The following is a 25,902-nucleotide window of genomic DNA, read 5'->3' as shown; positions in this document are numbered from 1 at the left end:
CAGACATTCAAAAGCATGTGATAAATATGTTCCATCATGCTGCATACAGATTTAAAAATAAAGGAGTTATCCCATAAGAAAAGAATTTTGCCTTTGTTTTATCTGGGATTTGGTTGTGTCTAACGGTTAAGTATCTACCTGTTGGATCAGTCTTCTTCAATTAAATGAATCAGCAAAAGAGGGAAGAAGGTGCTTTTGAAGATGTCCAAAATGTGCTCCCATTCATCAAAACTAAGCACTTAGTTATTGACATAGATGAATTTTAAAATGAATTTTAGTTGGAGTGGATCTCCCTCTGGAAACTTCAAAAGCACACCACCTCTCTCCTACAACCAGTAGGTCACCTTGCTAATCGTCAAGTAGCACCAACTGGGTCAGTGACTTTGAGGCTGAAGATATCTTCGTGGATTGTACTACTGTTAATATAGAGTCTTATTTTCATTTGGATTGAATTTAGGGAGGGGTGTTTATACTTAGCTTAATGGGAACTGTGGTATATTTTGGTGGGTTTTGTGTAAAAGGAATTATTGTTTTATGGGATATGGGTCAACTAAAAGCTCTCGTGATTTTTTGTTGTGTGAAATGGACAATAACAAGTGAAGGTAATCTTGTTTTGAAACTGATTCAGGATTGTGGTAAAGTGCAAAATGTTTCTTCTATTATTGCTTGCTTGCCTTCAGTGTTGGCAGAAAATCCAATTCCTTGGAGGGTCTTGATGATTGATCTTAATGAAAGTTGAAAATGTGGAAAAACAGTACGGTAGGGTGGAATAATACACAAGAATATTATAGAATACAGTGGGAAAATAATGGCTCAGTGTTTAATGAGCACGGAGATATTGGACCAAGCCCAGAACGTGAACCACAGATCCAATCTACATGGGTCCGGACAGAACCAAGAACAATAATAGACTTGTGTAATAATATGCCTTGGGATTGTCAAATACCTCAGGTACGGGAGTCACCTTGAATTGGAGCCTGGGAGTATTCTCAAAAGACTAAGGGCTGTATTTTCTTGGGAAATAGTGAGAGAAATTCAGCAACAAATGAAAATATTAGATTAAACTGGAATTGCAGCAAGGTTTATTTTTGTAATAGTACACACCCAGAAGTCCAAAGGTTATTTCCTGCAGTGCGGACTTTAAGATTAGGTTGCATTTTTAGAAACTGCACAACTCTTCTGAATGATACTTGGTCACATTTGACATGTGATGAACCAGGGAGGGACCTTGACTGCAACCAAGAATCAGTAATTGCTTTGGGACTGGTGGTTTGGAGAGTGAAGGAGTTTGGACAACTCACCTCCCTTTATTTGGAGAAGAGAAAGTACTAACCTTATGTCGTCTGTGGAAAGGATCCCCCTTGGAGCGTAGCCTGTGAGGGTGAGTTAAGAGATCAGAGGACTGGCAACATCCAAGTACAGGAACCGTAGGATGGGCTTTAGAATCAATATTTACATCTCATGTATCATCGTTTAGGAATGGATTGGCCAGAAACAATTTAACACTATAAATGGAAACATTGGCAAATGTACACAGTTAGGACTAGAGCAGGTTTCTCAGAATCCCAGTTGGGATTCTAGCAGAGAGAAAAATACGAATGAAGAGTCACCAGATCCATGACTAAACTCTCATCTTAAAGCAGGAGAAAGGGCAAAGCTGAAGCAGTAAGAAGCAGTAAGAAGAGCCAAGGCCATTGCATTCTTCTCCAAGAAGCATCACAGAGAGGAGTCTCTTGTGAAGTTAGAGAAGAAGGTGGTGGAAAATTAGCATAACAGAACTCAAAGCCATCCTCTGTGAAAAGGGGAGGTGATGCTTGTTTCACAGACTCTCTGGCTGATTCTTACCAAAGGGCAACCCCTCTATCATGAGTGTCTTTTGTCACACTCTGATACACGAGTACAGACAAGCCCCAAGACTTGAGTGTCCCAGGTCTGGCTCTTCTGTGCTCTCAGAAGCTTTTTGGTTCTTGGTTGGCAGCAATAAATGAGGTTTGGGGCAGATCTGTTAAGTCTCTTAGGAGCCAGCAGCTATTATGGGGTGGTTCTTCCCTGCAGTCTCTTGTCCTGGTGCACTAAGAGGACAAATAGTGGCATCTGTAGGGTGATGCAGCCTTGCTGCCATCCTCCAGTTCCTAGAATGGGAGTCTTCCAGTGAGGGGTAAGTTACCTGGGCTGTAGCCTTGGCAGGGCAGGAGCTTTCGAGAGTGGATGGAAACAGCATGTACCTCAGCTAGATCAGCAGTGTCCTTGGAGATAGATGCAGGCTTTTTTTTTTCCTGCAGTTTTTTCTCATGCTTTTGCTCAAACCTTTTCTCTTCAGTGAATTTGTATTAACAAGTCTCCTCAAAACAGGATGACGCTTTCTCCTTGGGGAGTACCTTGAGCTGTTGTGCAAAGCGGGCAGTGGTATAGAGAGCTGCTTCGAACAGAACTTGGTTTTGAAAACTGGTGATGGAAGTGGTTTGTGGACTATTTTGCAGGGCACCTTGAAAGGTAACCTGTAGAATCATAGAATCATAGAATCACCAGGTTGGAAAAGACCCACTGGCTCATCGAGTCCAACCACTCCTATCAAACACTAACCCATGCCCCTCAGCGCCTCGTCCACCCGTCCCTTAAACACCTCCAGGGAAGGCGACTCAACCACCTCCCTGGGCAGCCTGTTAGGCAGCAGGCCTAACTTTGCTGCCCTCTTGACTTTTCTCTTCATGCATGGATTGTAAAGAAAATGTGTAATTCTACATTCTGGTCTAGCCTTTTAGCCTTGTAATTGAACACGCGAGTGCTTGAGCTGCAGGAACATGAGCCTTTAATCCAATCACAGTGCAAAGCTTTAGGACACCATTAGCAAAGATGTCTGCTTGGTTACTTAAAATTTTTGACAGCTGGGTCAATAAAATCAGGAAATAACTCTAAAATGTGAAGTGAGATAAACTGAATTCCTGCAGCATCCACAAAGTCTAATTCTCCATTACAGGGAGTCCGAATGGACTTGCCCCTCATCTTTTTTTAGTGTCTATCTTGAAGGTTCTGTGTCCTGGAATAAAAGTATTGCTGAAGTGATTGAGGCAGTACCTATAATGTGTGTCTACTTAAGCAAGGGTCTATCTATGGCGTGCTAGATGTAAGTCTGTGCTTGAGAAGTGCAATGGTTTTAGAGGCAGTGGAGGGTGTGGTGCAGGAATGGTGAATGGAGAATGATTAGTAGAAATAAACCTAAATGTTATTAAAATATATGAATAGGTTTCCAAGAGAAGCACCTCAGTGTGTGAGATGACAGGCTTTGTGGCATCGTGACCATCATGTGTGGGGTAAGAGGTCTGCAACCAGAGATTACATGCCTGTTTGCTGTAGGCACCACATGAATGAGTTTGACATTTTGAAATAGGCTCTGGATTTTTCATTTTGTTGCCCGAGTTACTTGAGAGCAATCATGGAGACAACAATGAGCCAGGGTGCTGGAGCTGCTGCAGCTTAACTCTGACATTGAGTAAACTGCCCACCTGCCTAACGAGAGCTTCATTCTCCAGCTCTAATCCAGGAGATACAGCATCTCAGTCAGTGTTGCAGAGCTTGTTAAGAAACTATGGCAGCCCCATTCCATTTTACATTTTTAACTCTATCAAATGCCCACGGGCTTGTTTTTTGTAAGGCTTGTGTACAAATCTGCGGTGCAAATTCTTTGTTGGCTTAACTCCAGCAACTTGGTGGATTTGTTCTGCCTGGCTGTTTGGCCTGAAAGTTACTTAAGGTATTGATTTCATTTATTAAAAAGCCAGGGGGGTGTTTTATCATGTTCCTCCTTTACATGAGGTGTGTCTGCAGCAGAGGGACTACCCAAGAGTTGAATTGGAATGAATTGAGAATGGGTGTCTTGCTATGAGCCAGAATAGTTAGGGTTGAAAGGGACCTTAAAGATCATCTGGTTAATGATGCTGATATGAGATGAGGTGTTGAGACCTTCTGTTACACTTCATATTTTTTTTTTCTTTATTCCCACTGTGAACCCCACTAACTGAGGCTTCATATGGAACTACCCTGTACAAAAGGTTTTTGTGTCAGATCACATTGTCCTTCCAGCTTTTCTTTTTTTTTATGAAAATGCATAGTTGATGAAAATGTCAGAACACCATCAATTTGAAAATCTGAAAAATGAGTGTGTAAAATGAGAGATTTGTACTTGTTTGTAGGGCAGGCCTGGCAGGATGCTGGACTTGTCCTCTCCATGACTGGCAACTAAGTCTGTAAACTATTGGATGCCGTACTGACTCGGGTATTATGGAGAAGTGTAAGAAAATGCAATTTGAAGGGACTCGTGCATGAAATGGTCTTTGGTGTAGCTGATGTTTGAATTTCTTACCAGCTGGTGGAGCCTCAAGATGCTGCATGTATCAACACTTCCCCGTGTGGTTCATCATTGTCTTGTGGGGGCAACATGTCCCAGTGCCTCATCACCCTCACAGTAAAGAATTTTTTCCAAATATCTAATCTAAATTCACCCTCTTTCAGATTAAACTGTTACCCCTCATCCTATCACTACATGCCCTTGCAAAATAGCTCCACAGTGATCCTGTTTCCTAGTAATGAAGAGTTTATTTCACAAAAAGGCTATCGCTACATCCAGACCTGTCAATTTAGGTTAAGAATAGTGAAGTGTAAAGATACACTTCAATTTCATATGCTTATTTTCCAGTTACTAGTAAGAGATTCATTGTGTGGTCAAGAGTCAAACCAGCCTCATTATAACCAGGTGCACAAACAGTTACATCAGGCCCTTGGCTGAACCGACCACCAAGGAACAAACCCCCTCTGCCTGCAATCAGTGTCTGCTGGCCAAGCAGTCCAGGACCTGACATCGCAGAGGTTGCATAAGGTTCACTCAACTCTCAAGACTATTTACAACTAGTGTGTTTTCATTTTCATAAGTTGCCCTAAGTAACTCATCAGAAGCTGAAAGAAAAACACCTTCTTTCGTAGAGCAGTTGCACATAAGTACTTCAAGGAACTGAAATAACATGTTCAACACTTGCATGCACCAATCTAAGTACAACAGCTGGTTTGGACAGACACCAAGCAGCTGCAGCTTGCCATGAGAAGTTCCTTAATATGTATTTCCTACTATTATTTATTGCTCAAGAACACAGCAAAATAGCAACTATCATTATACAGGTACTACGTACAAGAAGTTCTCACATATATACATACCTTTAGCAATTAATCATCAAACAAAAGAAAAACTTTGCAATGCTACAACTTTGCAAAAAACTTTGCAGGCTACAATTACAGCAAAAAAAAAAATACAAACCTATGACTAATCTTCAGGGCAATATTATTGTTTCCCTGGAAAATAATCAGCATAGCGATCCAAGGTTTACTGTATCCCACTACCTGCTCCAAGCTGGATGTGCATTTACACAAATCGTCCACCAACTCATCAGAATTCTGCAAAAGCACCCGAAGGAAACTCCACATGCTTGCAAAACACAAGCAAAGTAACTGACACAAAAGGCTCATCTCCAGCCATCAGAAAGACATTTGTCGTAAGCTGTGACTTCTTAACAACTCTCAACTTAAGAGTAACCAGGTAAATACGTATCTCAAAAAGAAATGGGTCATGCAGAAGCTACAGCAATGTACACACCAACCTGATTCTAGACTCTCAAGTTTTATTTAGCCTTAACTTTTGACAAGGGAACTCCGCTTCTCTGTTGTCCCACAGACACGTCCATTAGCTTCCACAAGGCTATAAGCCACTAAAAGGCTCATCGGTAGCACAATTCAGTTCTAGCAATTGGGTTTTTTTCCAGAAACACTTGCAAAAAATCAATAGAAAAAAGGCATATGAGGGAAAGGGAATGAGACTGAGCAGACATCTTTCATGCAGGAAAAACTACTGAATTTAGTTTTATACAAGAAAAATACATTAATTACTGAGCTGTGATACTCAAGGCAATCTGCAAAGACACAGCTGAAAGGAACTTTTTCGAAGAGTTGTATTTTATATGTAATTGAAAAAAGCTTTACTACAAATGTAACAATGGACAATGTACAGGAAATAAATTTGGCCTTGCTTTCTTTTATTGCCCCATTGGTTCCACTACCCTTTGCTGAGTGAGCAGTAGTGATCGTTCACAACACAGCAATGACTCAAAGCTCCCATGAGGAGGCTGTCGGATCATTAGCAAGGAGTTAGGGCAGCCATGAGGAGTTCCATTTTATACACAAAGTTACGTCCTTCCATTTTATTCCACTGCACTTCCTTGAATGGTCCTCGGAGATGATTCCACTTGTTGTCTTGCAGCACATCACCTTTGGGGAGATCCTTGCACTGACTCCTTGGAAACTGAACCATAACTTTGCTGCCACTTTCCGGACCATTACGTACTGCAATGAACAGAGATTTTTATGAAAATTTTTTACACTGTAGGAAATCCTCATATTAAATAACCTTCCCCAAGTATGCTATATATTAATCCTACTCATAGAATCACCAGGTTGGAAGAGACCCACCGGATCATCGAGTCCAACCATTCCTATCAAACACTAAACCCTGCCCCTTAGCACCTCGTCCACCCGTGCCTTAAACACCTCCAGGGAAAGTGAATCAACCACCTCCCTGGGCAGCCTGTTCCAGTGCCCAATGACCCTTTCTGTGAAAAATTTTTCCCTAATGTTCAGCCTAAACCTCCCCTGGCGGAGCCTGAGGCCATAACCGTCTCGTCTCGTCCTGTCCCTGTCACTTGGGAGGAGAGGCCAGCACCCTCCTCTCCACAACTTCCTTTTACATAGTTGTAGAGAGCACTGAGATCTCCCCTCAGCCTCCTCTTCTCCAGGCTAAACAACCCCAGCTCTCTCAGCCGTTCCTCATAAGGCCTGTTCTCCAGCACCCTCACCAGCTTCGTCACTCAATTCCAACCACACTGAAAAAGCAAACATGAAGAATTACCTTACTTAATTTTTTAAAAAAAGTTTTTCTCTATGAATTTTCTCTCTCTCATCTCCCACTACTCTACGGCTTCACTGACCTAGGACTGCATATTCTTGGCTAAAGCAAACCAGAGAAATATTTGACCAAAAAACCCCATGTGTACACCTTACAAATGTACTTTTCCCCCCACCCCGATGATGCCACAAAATTCTGCAAGACTGGTGGAACATGGTGATGGTCTGTTAGCTTGGGGTTTGTATTTTGATGTTGGGCAGTAGGGGTGGTGTTTGGTTGGGTTTTAAATAAGCAGTTAAGGAGATAAGTTAGGTTGTGACCAACGGTATGAGTTTCAATGAGGCCAAGCACTGGATCCTGCACCTGGGACACAACAACCCCATGCAGCGCTACAGGCCAGGGGAAGAGTGTCCAGAAAGCTGCCAGGCAGAGAAGGACTTGGGGGTGTTGGTTGACATCCAGCTCAATATGAACCAGAAATGTGCCCAGGTAGCCAAGGATGCCACTGGCATCCTGGCTTTTAGCAGAAACAGTGCGGCCAGCAGGACCAGGGAAGTGATTTTGCCTCTGTACTCAGCATTGGTGAGGCCGCACCCCGAATACTGTGTTCAGTTTTGGGCCCCTCAGTACAAGAAATACATTGAGGTCCAGAGAAGGGCAACAAAGCTGGTGAAGGGGCTTGAGCAGACATCTCATGGAAGGCAGCTGAGAGAACTGGTGTTGTTTAGCCTAGAGAAAAGGAGGCTGAGGGGAGACCTTATTACTGTCTACAACTCCCTGAAAGGAGGTTGCAGCGAGGTGGGTGTTGGTCTCTACTCCCAAGTAACAGGACAAGAGGAAATCGCCTCAAGTTGCGCCAGGGCAGGTTCAGATTAGACATCAGGAAAAATTTCTTCACTATCAGGCACTGGAACAGGCTGCCTAGGGAGGTGGTTGAGTCACCATCCCTGGAGGTGTTTAAATGACAGGTAGATGAGTAGGCTCAGGGATATGGTTTAGTAGAGGACAGGTACAGTTACACTCTATAATCTCGAAGGCCTTTTCCAACCAAACGACTCTATAATTCTCTAATACGTAGCTCTCCCCTCACCTACCAAGCTAGCCTTCTACAAAGAGCTGATTATCAGGCTGACAGAACATAACTTCTTCATTAATCAGTGCTGACTATTCCCCTTAACCTTCTTGTCCTTAGTATGTTTGGAAACTGCTTCTCAGCCTGTTTTTTTGCTTCATCTTCCCAATAACTGCAATGAAGCTGACTAGACTGTAGTTCCCATATTCTCCTTCAATATAGGATGTGACATCTGCTGTCTTCCAGTCCTCAGGACCCCCTCCTGATTAAGATAACCTTTCAAAGATGATTAAGAGTGGCCTTACAATGACATCACTCAGCTCTATCAGCACTCAGATTCCACCTGGTCCTGTGAACTTTCATATGTCCAGTGCGTTCAAAAGTTCTTTAACTCCCTCCTATTCTAACTGAGGGTAAGTCTTCTTTGCTCCAAAATTTTCCATGGGTCTCCGGGAGCTTGGATTCCTGAAGGCCAGTCTTAACAACGAAGCAAAGAAGGCATTGAGTACCTTGGCCTTCTCCACATGCTGTGCCACCAGGTCCTCTCCCCATTTAACAGCATGCCCACATTTTCCCTATTCTTCCTTTTGCCACTGATGTACCTGTTGAAGCTCTTCTTTCTGCCCTCTACCTCTCTCACCATATTCAACTCCACATGGCCTTTGGCTTTTCTATCCCCATCAATGTACACTTGGACAGTTTCTCTACCTTCCTCCCAGGTCAAATGACCCTGTTTATAATCTCATGACACAAAAAGGAAGCTAGTCATAAGCTCCCTGTTCATCCACACGTCACATCTGATCTTCTGTCACCTTTGCAGAATGAGTGACCTTTCTTGAACTTGAAAGAGGTAATCCTTGAAAGAAATAATCAACCAGTTCTCTTGGGCCTCTCTTCTCTCCATCCCATAGGATCCTTCCAATATCCCTGAAGAGATCAAACTCTGCTTTTGTTAAGTCTAGAGCTGTGATCCTGTTGCTCGCCTTGTTCCCTTCTCTCAAGACCTTGATAGTTTCTGCAATCTATTTTTTACTATGCTAATGCTAAGAAGTGTTTTCAATTCTGTGTAAATTAAATCAGATTAATGTTAAGTGACTTACTGGGAAAAGTATTGATTATACTTCAGTGTTAATTCCATACACAAAAGAGACAGCCTCTAGATTTTTATAGAATAATGTGGATTTGTAGCAAAATATTTTAGAAACAACCTCTGAAAGAGACCAAGCTTGTAGAATTCATGGAAGAATTTTAAGATTTTCTATACATTTGCAATAGAAAACACTACCTGAAATGGCATAGTCTCCATTCGGTGATGCTACAGTTATTGCTGATGCATTGCCAATGCTCTCCACGGGCCCCAGACCAACATGATTACTGAAACTCAGCACATGCCATCCCATAACTTTCGCAAGCTGCTGAACCGCATGTACTTGGTGCTGTGACATCTGAAAGATAACAAGAGGTTCACAGAATCATAAAATAGTTTGGGTTGGAAGGGACCTTAAAGATCATCTAGTTCCAACCCCCTCATGCCATGGGCAGGGACACATCCCACCAGACCAGGCTGCCTAAGGCCTCATCCAACCTGGCCTTGAACACCTCCAGGGATGGGGCAGCCACAACATCCCTGGGCAACCTGTGCCAGTGCCTTGCCACTCTCATTATGAAGAAATTCTTCCTTATATCTAGTCTAAATCTGCCCCTCTCCAGTTTATAGCCATTGCCTCTAGTCCTATCACTACAAGGCTTTGTAAAAGGTTCCTCCTCAGCTTTCTTGTAGCCCCCTTCAGGTACTGTTCAAATATTTGCACACCACAGAAAGAATTAGTTACTGGTTTCACCAAGCTTTTTTTCTTCTGCTGTACAGTAGTTATTTTATAATACACGTTACACATTATTCTAAGGCCTTTCAGTACTTAGTGGGAGCTTTAAAAGAAAGATAAGGAAAAACCTTTTAGCAGTACTTGTAGCAATAAGAGGTAATGGTTCTAAACTAGGAAAGAAGTTTAGACTAGATATTGGGGAGATACATTTTTTGCTGAGGGTAGCAAAACACTGGCACAGGTTGCCCAGAGAGGTGGCAGGTCAGTTTGGATGGGGCTCTGAGTAACCTGATTGAGTTAAGGATGTCCCTGCTCACTGCAGGGAAGTTGGACTCAAGTCCATCCATGAGCCCTTCCAATCCAATTCCAAACCATTCTACGATTCTACGGCAAGTTCCCTTGTTTCAGAGGAACTTCTCTTTTAAACATATATGCTACATTAGTGCTAGTAGAACTTTGTGTTATTCTAACTTAGGCTAGCTTCTTTGCAGACAGAGAAGCACACTATGCAGTTAGATGAATTTTTCATAGGTATACGAGCTTATGCATTTTATTTAAGCATAGCTTTCAACTTACAAAACCTTTTATTTGGGTCTCAGGAACTAATTTAAGTGACACAAACAAGATCTTGACATAATAATTTCTTTGAATGGAAGTGAGGCTACTACTGTAAAATATATAAAATCTGTGAGAGTATTACTATAGCAAATTCAGAAAAACAAAAGTTGAGTTTCTCAGATGCACAATTATCTCTATTAATGCTCAAGTGTAAGCACTGAGCTTTAACAGCGTAAAAGTTTAAATGTTAATATCTTTCTGTATCACTACTTAACACTTGTAACAAGGAAGTATCTAGCACCATTCAGCAGTTCTCCGTGAACAAGTCTGAAAACACCTGACCAAAACCAAATTCACTTAGTAGAATCTGCTTCAACTCATTTTCTGTGTTGTGGAGTTTTGCTTAACTGCAAGAGGTCAACCACTGTTAATATGACCTGTATTTTGACTATAACGCACAGTGGGGAGACAGTCACCTCTGACTAAAACAGGCAGCTCGCTCCAAGCAATTAAGAAAACAAGTTCATTCAAATATGAGCTGATTTAATAATGGCTGATGCAAAGTGAACACTAACAAGACAATGTTGAAATGACAGTAATTGTGGACTCATTAAGATCTCTACTCTAGATAGGACTTGGTTACAGTAAGTTTCATTGAATACTTTACTGTCTGCTATGAGGCTCACTGACTTGTTCTGAAGTCAGCAAAAAATCTTAGTGCTCCCATAATGACTAGCATAAATAAATGTATGTAAAATTGAAGGGGAAAAAAAATACTACTGATCTTAGTAAAAACCAGCATTATATTTCATAAGAGTTGCTAAAGTCAATACACAGACATTGAAAAATTCAGTCATCCAACATCCTATTTTCACTATTGTTACTTGAAGTTTTCTAACATTTTCCACATAAAGGGGAGACTCTTCACAGCTTCTGCTCCACGAAACACTACAGGAAAGGGAGGAATAGCGTAGATTAATCTACCTGAGACAAAAGGAAATCCTGCAGTTCTTGCTCCTGATGGGACAACGTAATGACTCTTCCATCTCTATGCACCACTCTGATCTGTTCAACTCCAATGTTGAGCTGTAGTTGAATGGATCTTTGAAGACAAGATGCACACTTATTCAAAAGGTATTACAACACTTAAACAGGAAATGGAGAACACAGAACTCCTTCTATTAATTGGGAAGAACTCTATGATAAGGATGGCGCTCACCACAACAGCTCCCTCTATACTACAGCACATATGCATCTTGTGGCATGTTCCCAGATCCAGTCCACCGCTTGTCCAGGTCAAGGAACCTCTTATAGTGCCTCCTGCCACTGACCCCAGGTTTCCCTCCAGAGGTTCAGGTGAAAATGATGTGTACTCAAGGCCTGTTCTATCCTGCAGCCAAGACTTAGGTAGAATGTGTATTATGGAACCAAGACTGCAAACTGCACCAGTGACCACAGTCTGCCTACAGCATGGACAGGGCCAGAGAGGACTGATCAAAATGCATAAACCATGCTGAAGCAACTGCTTCATCTGCTGTTAATGAATTAATTAAGTCAGTGCTAGTCAGCATGCCATCATTTCTGGAACCAGAAATCTCACGTTTTGATGACAATGTGTATAACTAATAGCATGAAAATTATGTTGAGTTCCACATTTTGGTGTCTATGCACCCAAGCTATGCAACTAGCTCTCCGTAACCAGACTGGAAGCTTAGAATCCAGTACATAAAAGGATACTTCAGATGGGGATAGCAAAATATAAAATAAATCCCACATAAAGGGCCACTTTCAGTTTGGGATTCCGTCTTTGAAAGGAAACTCTGCTAGTTAACCATGTACTAAGTTTCTTTATTAAATGCAGCGTAGGGTGGGTGAAGAGTTTTCTTAAAGTAGCTGTTCCCCCACAACTCAGAAAAACACTCACACACAAATAATGGGCACCTAGTTGTCTGCCTGAAGTTGAATCTAAACCTGTAAAACACAACTGGAATAGACTCTGCCATTGCTGCATACTTCTACAGCTAGAAAGATACATGCATTGTCACACTTACTTGCAGATCTGTTCATATCCTTGAGAAGTTATTAGAACTTTAACACTAGATTCATAAACATCATTTATATTGGACCAGTGGGCCTGAATCTGAGGATCCTCAATACGACTGGCCAGACTGTCAATGGTTCGAGCAGTTCTAGAAGACAAAAATATATTCCAGCCACAATAATTTAGAAAGTTTGTGCTGTTACCTTCTTTAAAGGAAGTGGATATGATACAAGAAGTAGTTACAACTGTAGAAAGTGGAATATTCTGATTTAAGCTAAAGTGGAATTAATTTTCTAACTTCAGTTAAGTTTCATTTAATTAACTGTATTTTTTTGGAAGTTCGACACAATGTCCCTCTGATACCATGGGGGATTTTATAGCACATTTTTTCAAACAGTGTTCTTACAGATCGTGTTCTTTTGAGAAATTATTATGTCTTATGTTAAGTATGAGATGTGCTGAACAGACAGGTCTTCTTCTGTAATCATTTCTCTTTGCAGTTTTTCTCTATCTAAAAATGCAAGGTCAGACAGAGAACTGGCTCCAACTAGCAGAGATTTGGCTGCTGTCAAGTTCATAACAACATTAAAATTAGTCCTTGGAAAGTAACAGAACATGCAAAAGATTTCTGGGAAATTGTATACATATGCATATAAGTGGGAAATATATTCTGTAACCAGCTCTTGTCTCGCTGCACATGATTGATAAAATCATTCCTGCATGCATCCAGAGCTGTAAAAAAGGACGTTTACTTTCCAAAACTAGTCTTAGAGAGTTTATTTGCCAGCATTTTCAGTATCAGGTATGTTATTACTTTGGGGCTGAGGTTTTTTGTGGCACAAAAAAAAAAATTAAATTGCAAATTTTACAGAACCATGTAGATCAAAGTTCTATTTCAGCACCCTTCTGGTGCTAATGAAGCACACTTGTTTACTCCAGATATTTCACATGTGTTCTGCAGAGGTATTAAAGTGATACTACTACTCGGCACAGACTATTATGCAGCAAAGGATACTAAAAGGCATTTATGCACCTTAAGAAAAGTAGAGACAACTACCAGCAACCTACATCATAACTGATGTAGAGATCACAGAGATCTCAAAGAAATATGATTTTTTTTTTTTTTACTACCTGAGCATGATTTCCTCAGGTTTGTGATACACTCTTGGCTCTTAGTACTAAAAATAAAGACATTGTATTCTACATAATGGTACATTTTATTGTAACTTTAACAAAAATAGCCTGTGACCTACCTGCGCCTCAAAAAGATATGTTTTGCCTGCTTTATTATCTTTTCCAGAAGTCCTTCATTCGACTGTAAAGCAGTGATATCATTTTTATCAAAAGCCTGTGGTCCCGCAAGTCTCATTCTCTTATGGCCAAAAGGTGCGCTAGCTGGATGTGGCATTACTGTTGAGCTCAGGGTTTGCTTGTGACACTGCAACAAACAACAGATGTCATAAAAAAGTAGGGACCAAAAACGTGTCTACAAGAAATACGTATACTACAATATGCTGCTTCACATCAAGTTTAAGTGTACGTAATTTCAAAAATTAGAACTTTTTTATTGTATAAACTTGAGAGCAGTTTGAAGCCAGCTCTACAACGATACTTTATGTGGGTCTTTTAAACCTTACGGAAAGTGTTTTTTTAAAAAAGGTGCTAGCTAATAAAAATTTCGTAGTGAGGCAGTAGCTCCTACTAACAAGTCTGCCTTTTATACATCTCTGGAGACAGACAAATTGGCCTAACAAAAATAAAGAAACATTTCAGAGATAAAAATTGAAGTACAAAAAGATTTATCAACCTGTTCAAATTCAAGAAATGAAATTCACAAGAGTGCTGGGCGCTGAGCCAAAGCTTCATGAAATAGTGTTAGATATGAATGGTTGGACTCGATGATCCGGTGGGTCTTTTCCAAGCTGGTGATTCTATGATTCTATGAAATCCAGTTCTGTGTATGAAACGTTGGATTATTCCACACAACTGCATAACTTGCAGAGCCATGCTGCAAGGAGATGAACAATCTCCGGAAGACAGTTTCACAACTAACTTACACTAAAACTGTGCTCCTTTCCTAAACAGACACAACCTCAACCACCTATCCCAGGTCCTTCTGCTAGATTATGAGAGAATCTAAAACACTGAAGCAGAGAAATCGACCTCAAAAGAAGTGAAGTTACTATGGTAACTAATTGTTTTTTCTTCATGGGGCACAGTCTGAAGAGATGCTCACTTAAAAGTACTCAATAAGCACTTGTTGGACACAAAAGAAAAAGAGAGACTGATGAGCTCTACTGGAAAACCTTGCATGGCTTTTCTGAAGCAAGCAGCCAGGTCTGAGGTTAAGTTAAGCACTCCCTAACCACCCATGGCTGCTAAAACTGAAGGACAGGCTGCCCTACAGAAATGGACAGGAAGAGACTGGCCTCTGCTGGCACTCTGTTGCTACAACAGTGCCCCAGATTATGTAGAAGTCTGAATGAAAGCCCAAAACCTCTTCAGTACTTGCCCACAAATGCATTACCTCTCTGATAAGTTGATGCAAATTATGTTCCAGAACATACAGATGATCCTCTGGAGCCTGTTTTTCAGAAGCAGACTTTTGTGATTTTTTGTCACTGGAAGAATGACAGAGAGTAATAGACAACTGCAAACCTGTGCAAAGCAGATGAAAAAGAAAGATGAGGACACTGGCAATTTTCAAGCAGGATACCGAGAACTGCTTTTTCCCCACCTTTTATAGTCAGTTTTAAAACCAGTATTCATGGTATCAAAGAAAAAAGATAAAATATCAAGGCATGATGTTGGACAGCACAGCACAAAAGGCAAGTAAGACTTGCTACTCACCAAAGTGTTGAGAGGCCAACTATTAGATCAGTAGGTATATTTCATACCAATTTCTATGACTAAATCCTACACAAAAAGATGAGTCCCCAGGACACCATTCCTTTCCCAAAGAAGGAACTATTTACCATCATATAAATCGAAAGCAATCTTGAACATAATTCCTCATGATATCATCACTTGTGTACTTCTTGTAAGAAAAAAGGATTCATCAGCCAACTCTGAGCCATCTTTAGGCTGCTTAATTATCCTCCTTGAAGGGTACCAGCCTCTGTTTTTCTGGAAACTCATTAACTCAAGTCTTAAATTTCACCATCATGCAGTCCTAGAGCAATGACTTATGCAGAGCTCCAAGCAGCCACGTGTACGTGGCATTACAGTCCACAGCTGTCACTGCTACTGACAAAAACCGCAATCACAAAGAAAAACTATCTAAAATCCACACAACAAAACGTGAATAAATTAGAAGCTAAAGTGCTAAAGTGCATTAGTTGAATTTTTCTAGCAAGCATAATCCAAATTCTGGGAAATTTTGTTTTTCAAAACATTTGAAGAACAAGATTACCTTTTTCTTTTTTTAACAACAGAGTGATAAAAAGGTCACAACAATCAGAAATTCAGTTCATGTTTAGGAAAAAAAATGTAGGTTAAGACGTCTTAGAGAGTTTCCTACCTGGGAAAGGCTGGGAGATTATCTGATTTTTCACAACAATGTGAGGAATTTGTGATTTAATTTGAACAGCTTCTCGTGACAGCTGGGCAAAAATTTCTTTACATAAAAGAACATTCTGTGCAGTCTCCAACTTTGTCTGCCAGTGTGGAGAACCTGAAAAACATAAATCAACATTTGAAGAAGGGAAGAGTAAAGAGAAGCTACAAAGGTAGCTTCAGATAGTAGATAATGTGCAGCAGCTATGAGTAGAATCATAGAATAACCAGGTTGGAAGAGACCCACCAATCATCGAGTCCAACCATTCCTATCAAACACTAAACCATGCCCCTTAGCACCTCGTCCACCTGTGCATAAACACCTACAGGGAAGGTGAATCAACCACCTCCCTGGGCAGCCTGTTCCAGTGCCCAATCACCCTTTCTGTGAAAAATTTTTTTCCTAATGTCCAGCCTAAACCTCCCCTGGCAGAGCTTGAGGCCATTCCCTCTTGTCCTGTCCCCTGTCAGTTGGAAGAAGAGGCCAGCTCCCTCCACTCCACAACCTCCTTTCAGGTAGTTGTAGAGAGCAATGAGGTCTCCCCTCAGCCTCCTCTTCTCCAGGCTAAACAACCCCAGCTCTCTCAGCTGTTCCTCATAAGGCCTGTTCTCCAGCTTTGTTGCTCTTCTCTGGACTCGCTCCAGAGCCTCAACATCCTTCTTGTGGTGAGGGGCCCAGAACTGAACACAGGATTCAAGAAGCGGTCTCACCAGTGCCGAGTACAGAGGGAGAATAACCTCCCTGGACCTGCTGGTCACGCCGTTTCTGATACAAGCCAAGATGCCATTGGCCTTCTTGGCCACATGGGCCACTCCTGGCTCATGTTCAGTCGCTGTCAACCAACACCCCCAGGTCCCTCTCCTCCAGGCAGCTTTCTAGACAGACTTCTCCCAGTCTGTAGCACTGCATAGGGTTGTTGTGCCCCAAGTGCAGGACCCGGCATTTGGCCTTGTTAAACCTCATGCCATTGGACTCTGCCTAGCGGCCCAGCCTGTTCAGATCCCTTTGCAGAGCCTCCCGACCCTCCAGCACATCAACACTCCCACCCAGCTTAGTGTCGTCTGCAAACATTCTAAGGGTGCACTTGATGCCTTCATCCAGGTCATTGATAAAGACATTGAGCAGGGCTGGACCCAGCACTGAGCCCTGGGGAACCCCACTTGTCACTGGCCTCCAGCTGGATTTAACACCATTCACCACCACTCTCTGGGCCCGGCCATCCAACCAGTTTTCCACCCAGGAGAGTGTGCGCCTGTCCAGGCCAGAGGCTGACAGTTTCTGAAGCAGAATGCTGTGAGAAACTGTGTCAGAGGCTTTACTGAAGTCCAGGAAGACCAAATCCACAGCCTTTCCCTCATCCAGCAGCCAAGTCACTTTGTCATAGAAGGCGATCAGGTTAGTCTGGCAAGACCTGCCTTTTGTGAACCCATGTTGACTGGGCCTGATCACCTGGTTCTCTTGCATGTGCTTCATGATAGCACTCAAGATCACCTGCTCCATGACTTTCCCTGGCACTGAGGTCAGACTGACAGGCCTGTAGTTTCCTGGGTCCTCCCTGCGACCCTTCTTGTAGATGGGCACAACATCAGCCAGCCTCCAGTCCAGTGGGACTTCCCCAGTCAGCCAGGACTGTTGGAAGATGATGGAAAGGGGTTTGGCCAGCACATCCACCAGCTCCTTCAATACCCTTGGGTGAATCCCATCCAGCCCCATAGACTTGTGGGTGTCTAGTCAGGCTAGCAAGGCTCTGACCACCTCCTCTTGGATCACGGGAGCCTCATTTTGCTCCTCTAGCTCCTGGGTTTGTACACAGACAGAACGACTTTCTTTACAATTAAAGACTGAGGCAAAGAAGGCATTAAGTACCTCAGCCTTTTCCTCATCCCCTGTCACTGTTGTTCCTTCTGTGTCCAATAGGGACTGTATGGTCTCTCTAGTCCTCCTTTTATTATTTATATATTTATAGAAAGATTTTTTGTTATCTTTCACAGACTTTGCCAATCTGATTTCTAGTTGAGCCTTAGCCCTTCTGATTTTTTCCCTACACAATCTCACTTCCCTCCTGTAGTCCACCCAAGAGGCCTGTCCCCTCTTCCAGAGCCCATAAACATTTCTCTTCTTCCTGATATCACTCAAGATCTCTCTGTTCAACCAAGCTGTTTTTTTTCCCCTGCCGGCTTTTTTTCCAGAACACGGGGATGGCTTTCTCCTGAGCTGCTAGGATTTCCTTTTTGAAGAGCTCCCAGCTCTCATGGGCTCCCTTGCCCTTGAGTACTGTCTCCCATGAGACTTCGCCAACCAGCCTTCTGAAGACTTCTAAGTCTGCCCTCTGGAAATTTAATTCTACTGTCCTACTAACAACCCTCTTCACTTCACCTAGAACAGAAAACCCTATCATCTCATGATCACTTAGTCCTAGGCATCCTCCTACTGCCACATCCCCCACAAGGCCTTCTCTGTTCACAAACAGCAGGTCCAGGAGGGCACCTTCCCTTGTTGGTTCATTCACCAGCTGTGCAAGGAAGTTGTCTTCCACGCACTCCAGGAACCTCCTAGACTGCTTCCTTTCTGCTCTATTGTACTTCCAGCAGATATCAGGAAGATTGAAGTCTCCCACAAGAACAAGAGGCATTGATCTAGAGATTAACCCCAGCTGTTTATAGAAGAGCTCATCAGCTGCTTCTCCTTGGCTGGGTGGTCTGTAACAGACTCCCATCACAAAATCTACCTTCTGGTGGGCTCCTCTGATTTTAACCCACAGGCACTCAACCTCCTCAGCGCCACAATCCATCTCAACGGTGTCCAAGTCCTCCCTTACAAAGAGGGCTACCCCGCCTCCTCTCCTACCCTTCCTGTCCCGCCTGAAGATTTTGTACCCCACCATAGCTGCACTCCAGTTATACGAGTCGTCCCACCACGTTTCTGTGATGGCAACGACATCATAGGCTCCTTGCCCTACGACAGCTTCCAGCTCTTCCTTCTTATTCCCCATGCTGCGTGCATTGGTGTAAATGCATTTCAGCTGAACTGCCGAGCCTTCAGCCCTCTTAGAGGGAACAGAGTTCGTTCCCAACTGCCTGGTAACTGGAGTAGCTAGCTCCAGAGTGCCCATATCTCCCTTAGCACCCCGAGGTGTGTTCTCCCCCACTTTCTGTGTGGTGAGGTACTGGTGGTCCTCACCAGCACACCCTCTCCGAATTACCAGTGCCCCACGTCCAGGCTCGCTCCTGTCTAGCCTGGGCTCAACCCCCTCCCCCTTCACATCTAGTTTAAAGCTCAATTTATGAGCTTAGCTAGGTTTTTACCAAGGGCTTCAGCCCCCCCTAGGAGACACACATGTCCCATCCTTAGCAGCAAAGCCTGGGGGTGCGTGAGCCACCCCATGATCAAAGAAGCCAAAGCCCCTCTCTTCACACCAGGATCGGAGCAAGGCATTAATTGAATTCTTCTTCCTGACTTCCCGCTCCTCTCTATTTAGCCTTGGGATGGAGCAGAATACTATTTGTGCCCCAGCGCCCTCCATCATTTTCCCAATGGCCCTGAAGTCATTCTTGATGGTTTTGGTCTTTTTGTTTACTAGACCATCGTTACCAGTTTGGACTGTCTGTCTCGTGGACCAGGGAAGGAAGTTTTCTAGCTACCTCCTTCCCTGATGCCCCCGGTAAGCAGCAGACCTCTCTGTGGAGCAGGCCCAGTCTGCAAATGGGTCCCTCTGTTCCTTTTAGGAGGGAGTCCCCTACAACAATCACCCTCCTCTTCTTCTTAATGGAGGATGTTTTTATCTTTTTCTGAGGATGGTGCGGCCTAGGGAAAGATTCTAGGCTCTGGGAGCCATCATCCTCATCCTCAGGATTGGATTCCACCTGCAGCACATGGTACTTGTTCACCAGGGGGATCTGGGGTTTGAGTAATCGCTAAGATAAGACAGTCAGTAACTTTTGTGCAAATTGAGTATTTCCAGAATTTTATCTCAGTTAAAGAAGCTCTTTAGGATCACAGCTATCTATTTTACTTCAATTTTATATAAACATATACTGTGAACTGCAACTCCCTTCTGGAACTGCCTGTTGCATTCCCAGGCCTTTTGTAAACTCTGCAACTTAAGCAGGGTTTCATAACCAATTTGCTTTGAATGATACTTCTAGCTCTACAGTGAACTACATGATAATGTTAAATTCACATACCTGCTTTCACAGGATTTACAGGCCCAAACTCTTGGAAGATTCTGGTTTGAGTAAGCCCATAAGCTCTACGCTGTACCCCGAATACCAGATAGAACATCTACTTAACACAACATCCTGGGTTTAAGACTGCACAAGCACCCGTCTCACAGATCAACATGAAATAAAATCCCACCAGTTCTTTTTAATCCTAAGGAGCTATTTAATCCTAAAGGTTTACACCTTCAGATATTGTCACATATTATATGGCTCAAGCTACTGTTTGCCAGGTGAACTGTTGGTAATTAATGCACATGCTGCCAGCACACTTTCAGATTCAGAGAAACCATATGAGCCACGGAAACAAATGATGCATTTAGGGCAGAATTAAGACAGAGTAGAAATTTAGTCAAGTTGAGCTACAATCCCTTTGCTTGCTTTCGCTTATGTAGTCCAATTTTTAATGACTAACAGAAAGTGCTTCAGAATACTTAAAATACAATCCTAATATTTCAGAAACTGAGTAAACACATATAGAATTATAAAATAGTTTGGGATGGAAGGAACCTTAAAGATCATCTAGTTCCAACCCCCTCATGCCATGGGCAGGGACACCTCCAACCAGAACAGGCTGACTGAGGCCCCATCCAGCCTGGCCTTGAACACCTCCAGGGATGGGGCAGCCACAGCTCCCCTGGGCAACCTGTGCCAGTGCCTCACCACTCTCATGGTGAAGAAATTCTTCCTAATGTCTTAGTCTAAATCTGCCCCTCTCCAGTTTATACCCATTGCCGCTAGTCTTATCACTACAAGGCTTTGTGAACAGTCCCTCTCCAGCTTTCTTGTAGCACCTTTCAGGTACTGGAAAGTCGCTATAAGATCTCTTCAGAGCCTTCTCTTCTCTAGGCTGAATAACCCCAACTCCCTCAGCCTGTCCTCACAGGGAAGGTGCTCCAGCCCTCTGATCATCTTTGTAGCCTCCTCTGGACCCATTCCAACAGCTCCATGTCCTCCTTATGTTGAGGATTCCAGAACTGGACACAGTACTCCTGATGAGGTCTCACAAGAGAGGAATAGAGGGGCAGAATCACCTCTCTCACTCTAGTGACCATGCTTCTTTCGATGCAGCCCAGGATACAGTTGGCCTTCTGGGCTGCAAGCACACGCTGCTGGCTCATGTTGAGATTCTCATCAATCAGCACCCTCAAGTCCTTCTCTGCAGGGCAGCTCTCAATCACATCATCCCCCATCACATATTAAAAATGCAGTTTGCCCTGACCCAGGTGTGGGACCTTGCACTTTGCCTGAAGGAAACCTAAAGGAGCACACTTTGAAAAGCATCATCTTTCCAAAGCCCAACCAGCACCTACAAAGAAAATTTTAATTTAAATAATATTCTTGCTCACTCTTCTTTCAAGCTAGAATTTTCAGATAAATATTAGATGCAAACCCATTTCTTGAGAATGTGCTCAGAAAACAACACATAGCTGGCTATACCTGGTTTTGATTTTGGCACAGGTCTTTTAAAAAGATTGACTGTCCCAAGGTCACCAATGTCTGGAGCTCGTTTCTGAATAGACACCTAGGCAAAAGAAAACATTAATTGATGTCTGCTCTTTATTGCAAGTAAAAAAATTGCAACAAAAAAAAAAACAACAAAAACATGCTATATTATTAACGCTTCTCTGGCAAACCTTTATATAGGCTGATCCTTCTAGATCACTTGGAATTTGAACATCCAAAGGACAGTAATCTTCAGGTATTTTTTTATCCAGGTCAATGTCAGTGTTCTTTATCACTTCAAATGTGCCATGATGAAGAAAAAGGGAGCCTAAGAAAGGAAGGACAAAGACATACATACTATAAACCATCTTCTGCAAATAATGAAGCTCATACTTTCATTTGGAACATTTCTAAGACATTTCTAAGTCTCCAAATCTCCATTGTTGCACCTGACTCTAATTTCTTAGTGAATTCTTTAAAAATATCAGGTCATTTTGAAAGCTTGTTTCAGCACATCAGCACCTCAATCCTTCAGTGTGTGATGTGTAATGTTTTAGAGTAAGTTAGCAAGTAGTATTTAATAGTCCTGGGAGAAGAACAGTGTCTCAAAATGGTGTCAGGAGAAGCAGCGAAGGAGAAAAAAGGGTACTTGGTTAAAACAAGACAAAAAATATAACTGCCCAAGGTTTTGCACGCAAGTTGCTTAAGATGCAACACCCCTACTGATGTAAAGGAACGCTGATGATGTTTGGTTTGCAATCTTAAAACTATGACAGCGTTCAGTCTCTACAAATCAGACACACAGTCATTCAGGTGAGACTGATAAAGGCAGATGTCCACATCTGTCCTAGCTGCATCCCTTTTACATCCAGGGAACAGCTCATCTACTTCAGGATAAATAATCTAAAGAGAGACATATATTGGGTTATATCTACAGCTTCTTCATGAATGCAAGAGTAATAACACTGAATTTGACAACGATGACAACTGGAGCCAACCTAATCAGCTCAGATGCCTGCATTGTATCAAGATCTTAAGTTTGGTGAGATTCTGTATTCATTCCTTCATTTCATAATTGGCTCCAGACTCTGGGCTGGTTACCCTCTTTCACTGTAATCCATGAAATAATGCACATTCTCAGTATCACTTCTCACAAGCGTAGGAATAACAGATGCAATGAATTTGTCTGCACTCAGAGAAAAATGCAAGATGCTCCTCAATCTTTTCATAATGCCTTACAGGCAAAAATGTAGGTAAAAGCCAAAGATTTACAGGGTCTATCTGTCAGCCGATTAACTACATTGTCAATGCAGAATTGCTTCGGTAAAGGATTCTTTACAATAATCCTACACAGCCGGTTTGTAAAATCACCTTCTAGGCTAAGGACAGCAGGATATTTTTCGCCGGTAATAAAACAAGTTTTCTCCTTTTATATTTGTCTCATAACTTTAATCATACTTTATTATCTGATATTATTTGTTATTAAAAATATTCTACCTGTTTTTCCACTTACCAAAAATTATTTGTAAAATACAACTACCCATTCTTGAGAAAAACAAAAGACCCTGCTGGTTACCTGCACTTCGGTAGCTCAGATCACCAAGAATTTTATCTCCCACTTTTCTCAGCTTCCAATGTTGTCTCAGTCGTAGCAGCTCAGAGTTGAAGTCTCTTTGTCGCTTATTTTCCTGGTTTTCTGCAACCGATTTGGATAATCTTTCTGCGCCTTTCAAAAGGATCTGAGCTGCTCCAGCTAATGACTTCTTTTTTGAAATCAGCTGTAGAAACTGAGGATTCTAATAACAAATGAAAAAAAAAATCCTGTATCTTAATTCTCCAAGAATTACTATTAGTGGAACTAATTGACAGTGACTTATAACTTACTATTCCTGGTGTTGAGTAACTTTAAGTAGCTTTCACGACAACAGCATACAGCCACAAGCAGAATTTTGACTTAGAGCTTCAGCAGAGAGGCCTTTGAAATCAGCCTCTCCTCCCATTCACAGCCTTACCCTGGCCCATAAAGCACCGCGCCAACATGTCACACGGAACATTTCACTACATCTTGTACGTGGAAAAACTCCAGTGAAATAAAAATCTCTGTCATCAAGCCATGAAATCTACATGACTAGGTATAACACACCTGCTTTGGAGGAAGGGGATCCTGTACAACTGGATCTAGAGTCATGAACTTCTTATCTTTGACAATACTAAGAACATCGTACAACACGCACATCTCAGTCAAGGCACTTCTTAAGTTATTCCTCACTGAGTCCCAAGGCCAGAGGGATGGCTGAAATTTCACCAACCCTAAAAACAAAAGAAAAGAAAACAAAGGACTGTAAAAAGACATGGTGTAAAGCCTATTTTTAACAAAAAGAGAAATCAGAACTGTATGAAATACATCATCACAAGAATTATAACCAGCAGATTGAGGGAGGTGATTCTGTCTCTCTACTCTGCTCTCCTGAGTCCTCACCTGGAGTACCGCATTCAGTTCTGAAGTACACAGTAAAGATATAGATCTGTTGGAGGGAGTCCAGAGAAAGGACATGAAGACGAGAGCTAGAACACCTCCAGTACGAGGACAGGCTGAGGGAGTTGGGATTGTTCAGCCTAGAGGAGAGAAGGCTCTGGGGAGATCTAGCAGCAGCCTTCCAGTACTCAAACGGAGCCTACAGGAAAACCATGAACTCTTTCATCAGGGAGTGCAGGGGCAGGATGAGAGGGCAGTTTTAAGCTGAAAGAGGGGCCATTTAGATGAGACATCAAGAAATTTGATACTGTGAGGGTGGTAAGGCACTGGCACATGTTGCCCAGAGAAGTCGTGGCTGCCCCATTCCTGGAGGTGTTCCAGACCAGGCTGGATGGGGCTCTGAGCAACCTGATCCAGTGGGAGTTGTCCGTGCCCACGGCAGGGGGCTGGAACTAGGCAGTCTTTAAGATCCCTTCCAACTGAACCACAACGGAACAGAAGCCCCTCTGGATCTGTCCTTCCCCGCTCTGGCATTGGAACGTGCTGGGATTCAGTCAGCAGTACCCCAGCCCGATCCACGGCCGAGCCCCGGGATCCGCGGGGAAGCCGAGTCAGGCCCGGGCGCCCGCGGGGCGGAGGTCGGGCACCGGCAGAGCTGGCTGCGGCCCGGCCCGGGGCCGAGGCTCCGCGCCCCTCACCTTCTTCATCCTCCGCCTCCCCCGGCTCGGCCCAGGCGCGCCCCGCCGAGCCCGGCTCGTCCTCCTCGGAGCCGGAGCCCTGGCTGAAGTCGATGCGCTGCGCCAGGCGCGCCAGGTTCTGGGACATGGAGAGCGGCTGGAGGTAGGTCTCGCTGCCATCCAGCCCCACCTCCTGCACCTGCTTCTCGCACGCCGACTCGATGCTGATGCGCACGGCCGGCACTCCCGCCATCTTGGCGCGGCCTGCACCGCCCGGCCCGCGCGCGCCCCTACGGCGGCCGGGAGGGGGCGGGGCCAGAGGGGAGGGGCCTCTAAGGGGCGGAGCCTCAATGGAAGCGGGGCCTATGGGGATGGGGCGGGGCCTCGGGGGGCTCATGGCCGATGGGCGGGGGCTCGTGGCCTCCGCGGCTAGGGGCGGGGCCTCAGGGCTAGGGGCGTGGTTTCAATGTATGGGCGTGGTCTAATTATGGTGGATCATGGGCGGGGCTTCAGGAACGGGGCGTGGCCTGGGGTGGTCTGGGGGCAGGAAGGGGCGTGGCCTCTGAGACAGGGGGGTGTCCACCCGGCCTGGTTTGGCGTGATCTCAGGTCAGGGGGCGTGGCCTCATAGGCAGGGGCGTGGTCACCCGTCCGTGTGGGCGTGGCCTCATTGCCTGGGCAGCGACGTCATGATATGGAGGCGTGGCCTCGGTGTCGAGTGGGCGTGGTCTCGCGGACGGGGGGCGTGGCCTCCGGGCCGCGCGCGCCTCCGTCTCGCTCCGCGTCCAGCCGAGCGCAGCCGGGGTCACGCTCAGAGCGCGGCCATCGGCTTTTACAGGGTTAGTTTTCAAAGAGGGTCACGGAATCGCTTAGGTTGGAGAAGACCCCTTAGGGTCGCCGAGCCCGCCGCCAAGCCCCCGCAGAACCGCCCCACGCGGCTATTCAGCGGCCCCCGGGATGATGACTCCACCGCCTCCCGGGCAGCCTCTGCCAGTGACTTTCTGTGAAGGCATTTTTCCTGCTATCCAGTCTAAATCCATCCTGGTGTAGCTTGAGGCCGTTTCTTCTCATCCTATCACTTCTTACTTGGGAGA

At 43.9% G+C, this 25,902-nt stretch overlaps 1 protein-coding gene across 1 annotated transcript; it reads right to left on the bottom strand.

Annotated features, from left to right (window-relative positions):
- Positions 1-5,562: 5,562 nt before the first annotated feature.
- Positions 5,563-25,110, bottom strand: MED17 (mediator complex subunit 17). The gene is made up of 12 exons (XM_069883398.1): positions 24,831-25,110; positions 23,800-23,966; positions 23,233-23,452; positions 21,848-21,984; positions 21,651-21,735; positions 15,958-16,110; positions 14,965-15,095; positions 13,691-13,875; positions 12,448-12,585; positions 11,381-11,498; positions 9,301-9,460; positions 5,563-6,384 (listed from the first exon to the last, which is right to left on the bottom strand). The coding sequence occupies exons 1-12, from the start codon at positions 25,060-25,062 to the stop codon at positions 6,179-6,181; spliced, it is 1,932 nt and encodes a 643-aa protein (XP_069739499.1). The 5' UTR covers positions 25,063-25,110; the 3' UTR covers positions 5,563-6,178.
- Positions 25,111-25,902: the final 792 nt, after the last annotated feature.

This window comes from Phaenicophaeus curvirostris, chromosome 1 (genome assembly GCF_032191515.1).
Source record: "Phaenicophaeus curvirostris isolate KB17595 chromosome 1, BPBGC_Pcur_1.0, whole genome shotgun sequence".
In the NCBI taxonomy this organism is placed as follows: Eukaryota; Metazoa; Chordata; class Aves; order Cuculiformes; family Cuculidae; genus Phaenicophaeus; species Phaenicophaeus curvirostris.
This window is presented reverse-complemented; position numbering and strand designations above follow the sequence as displayed.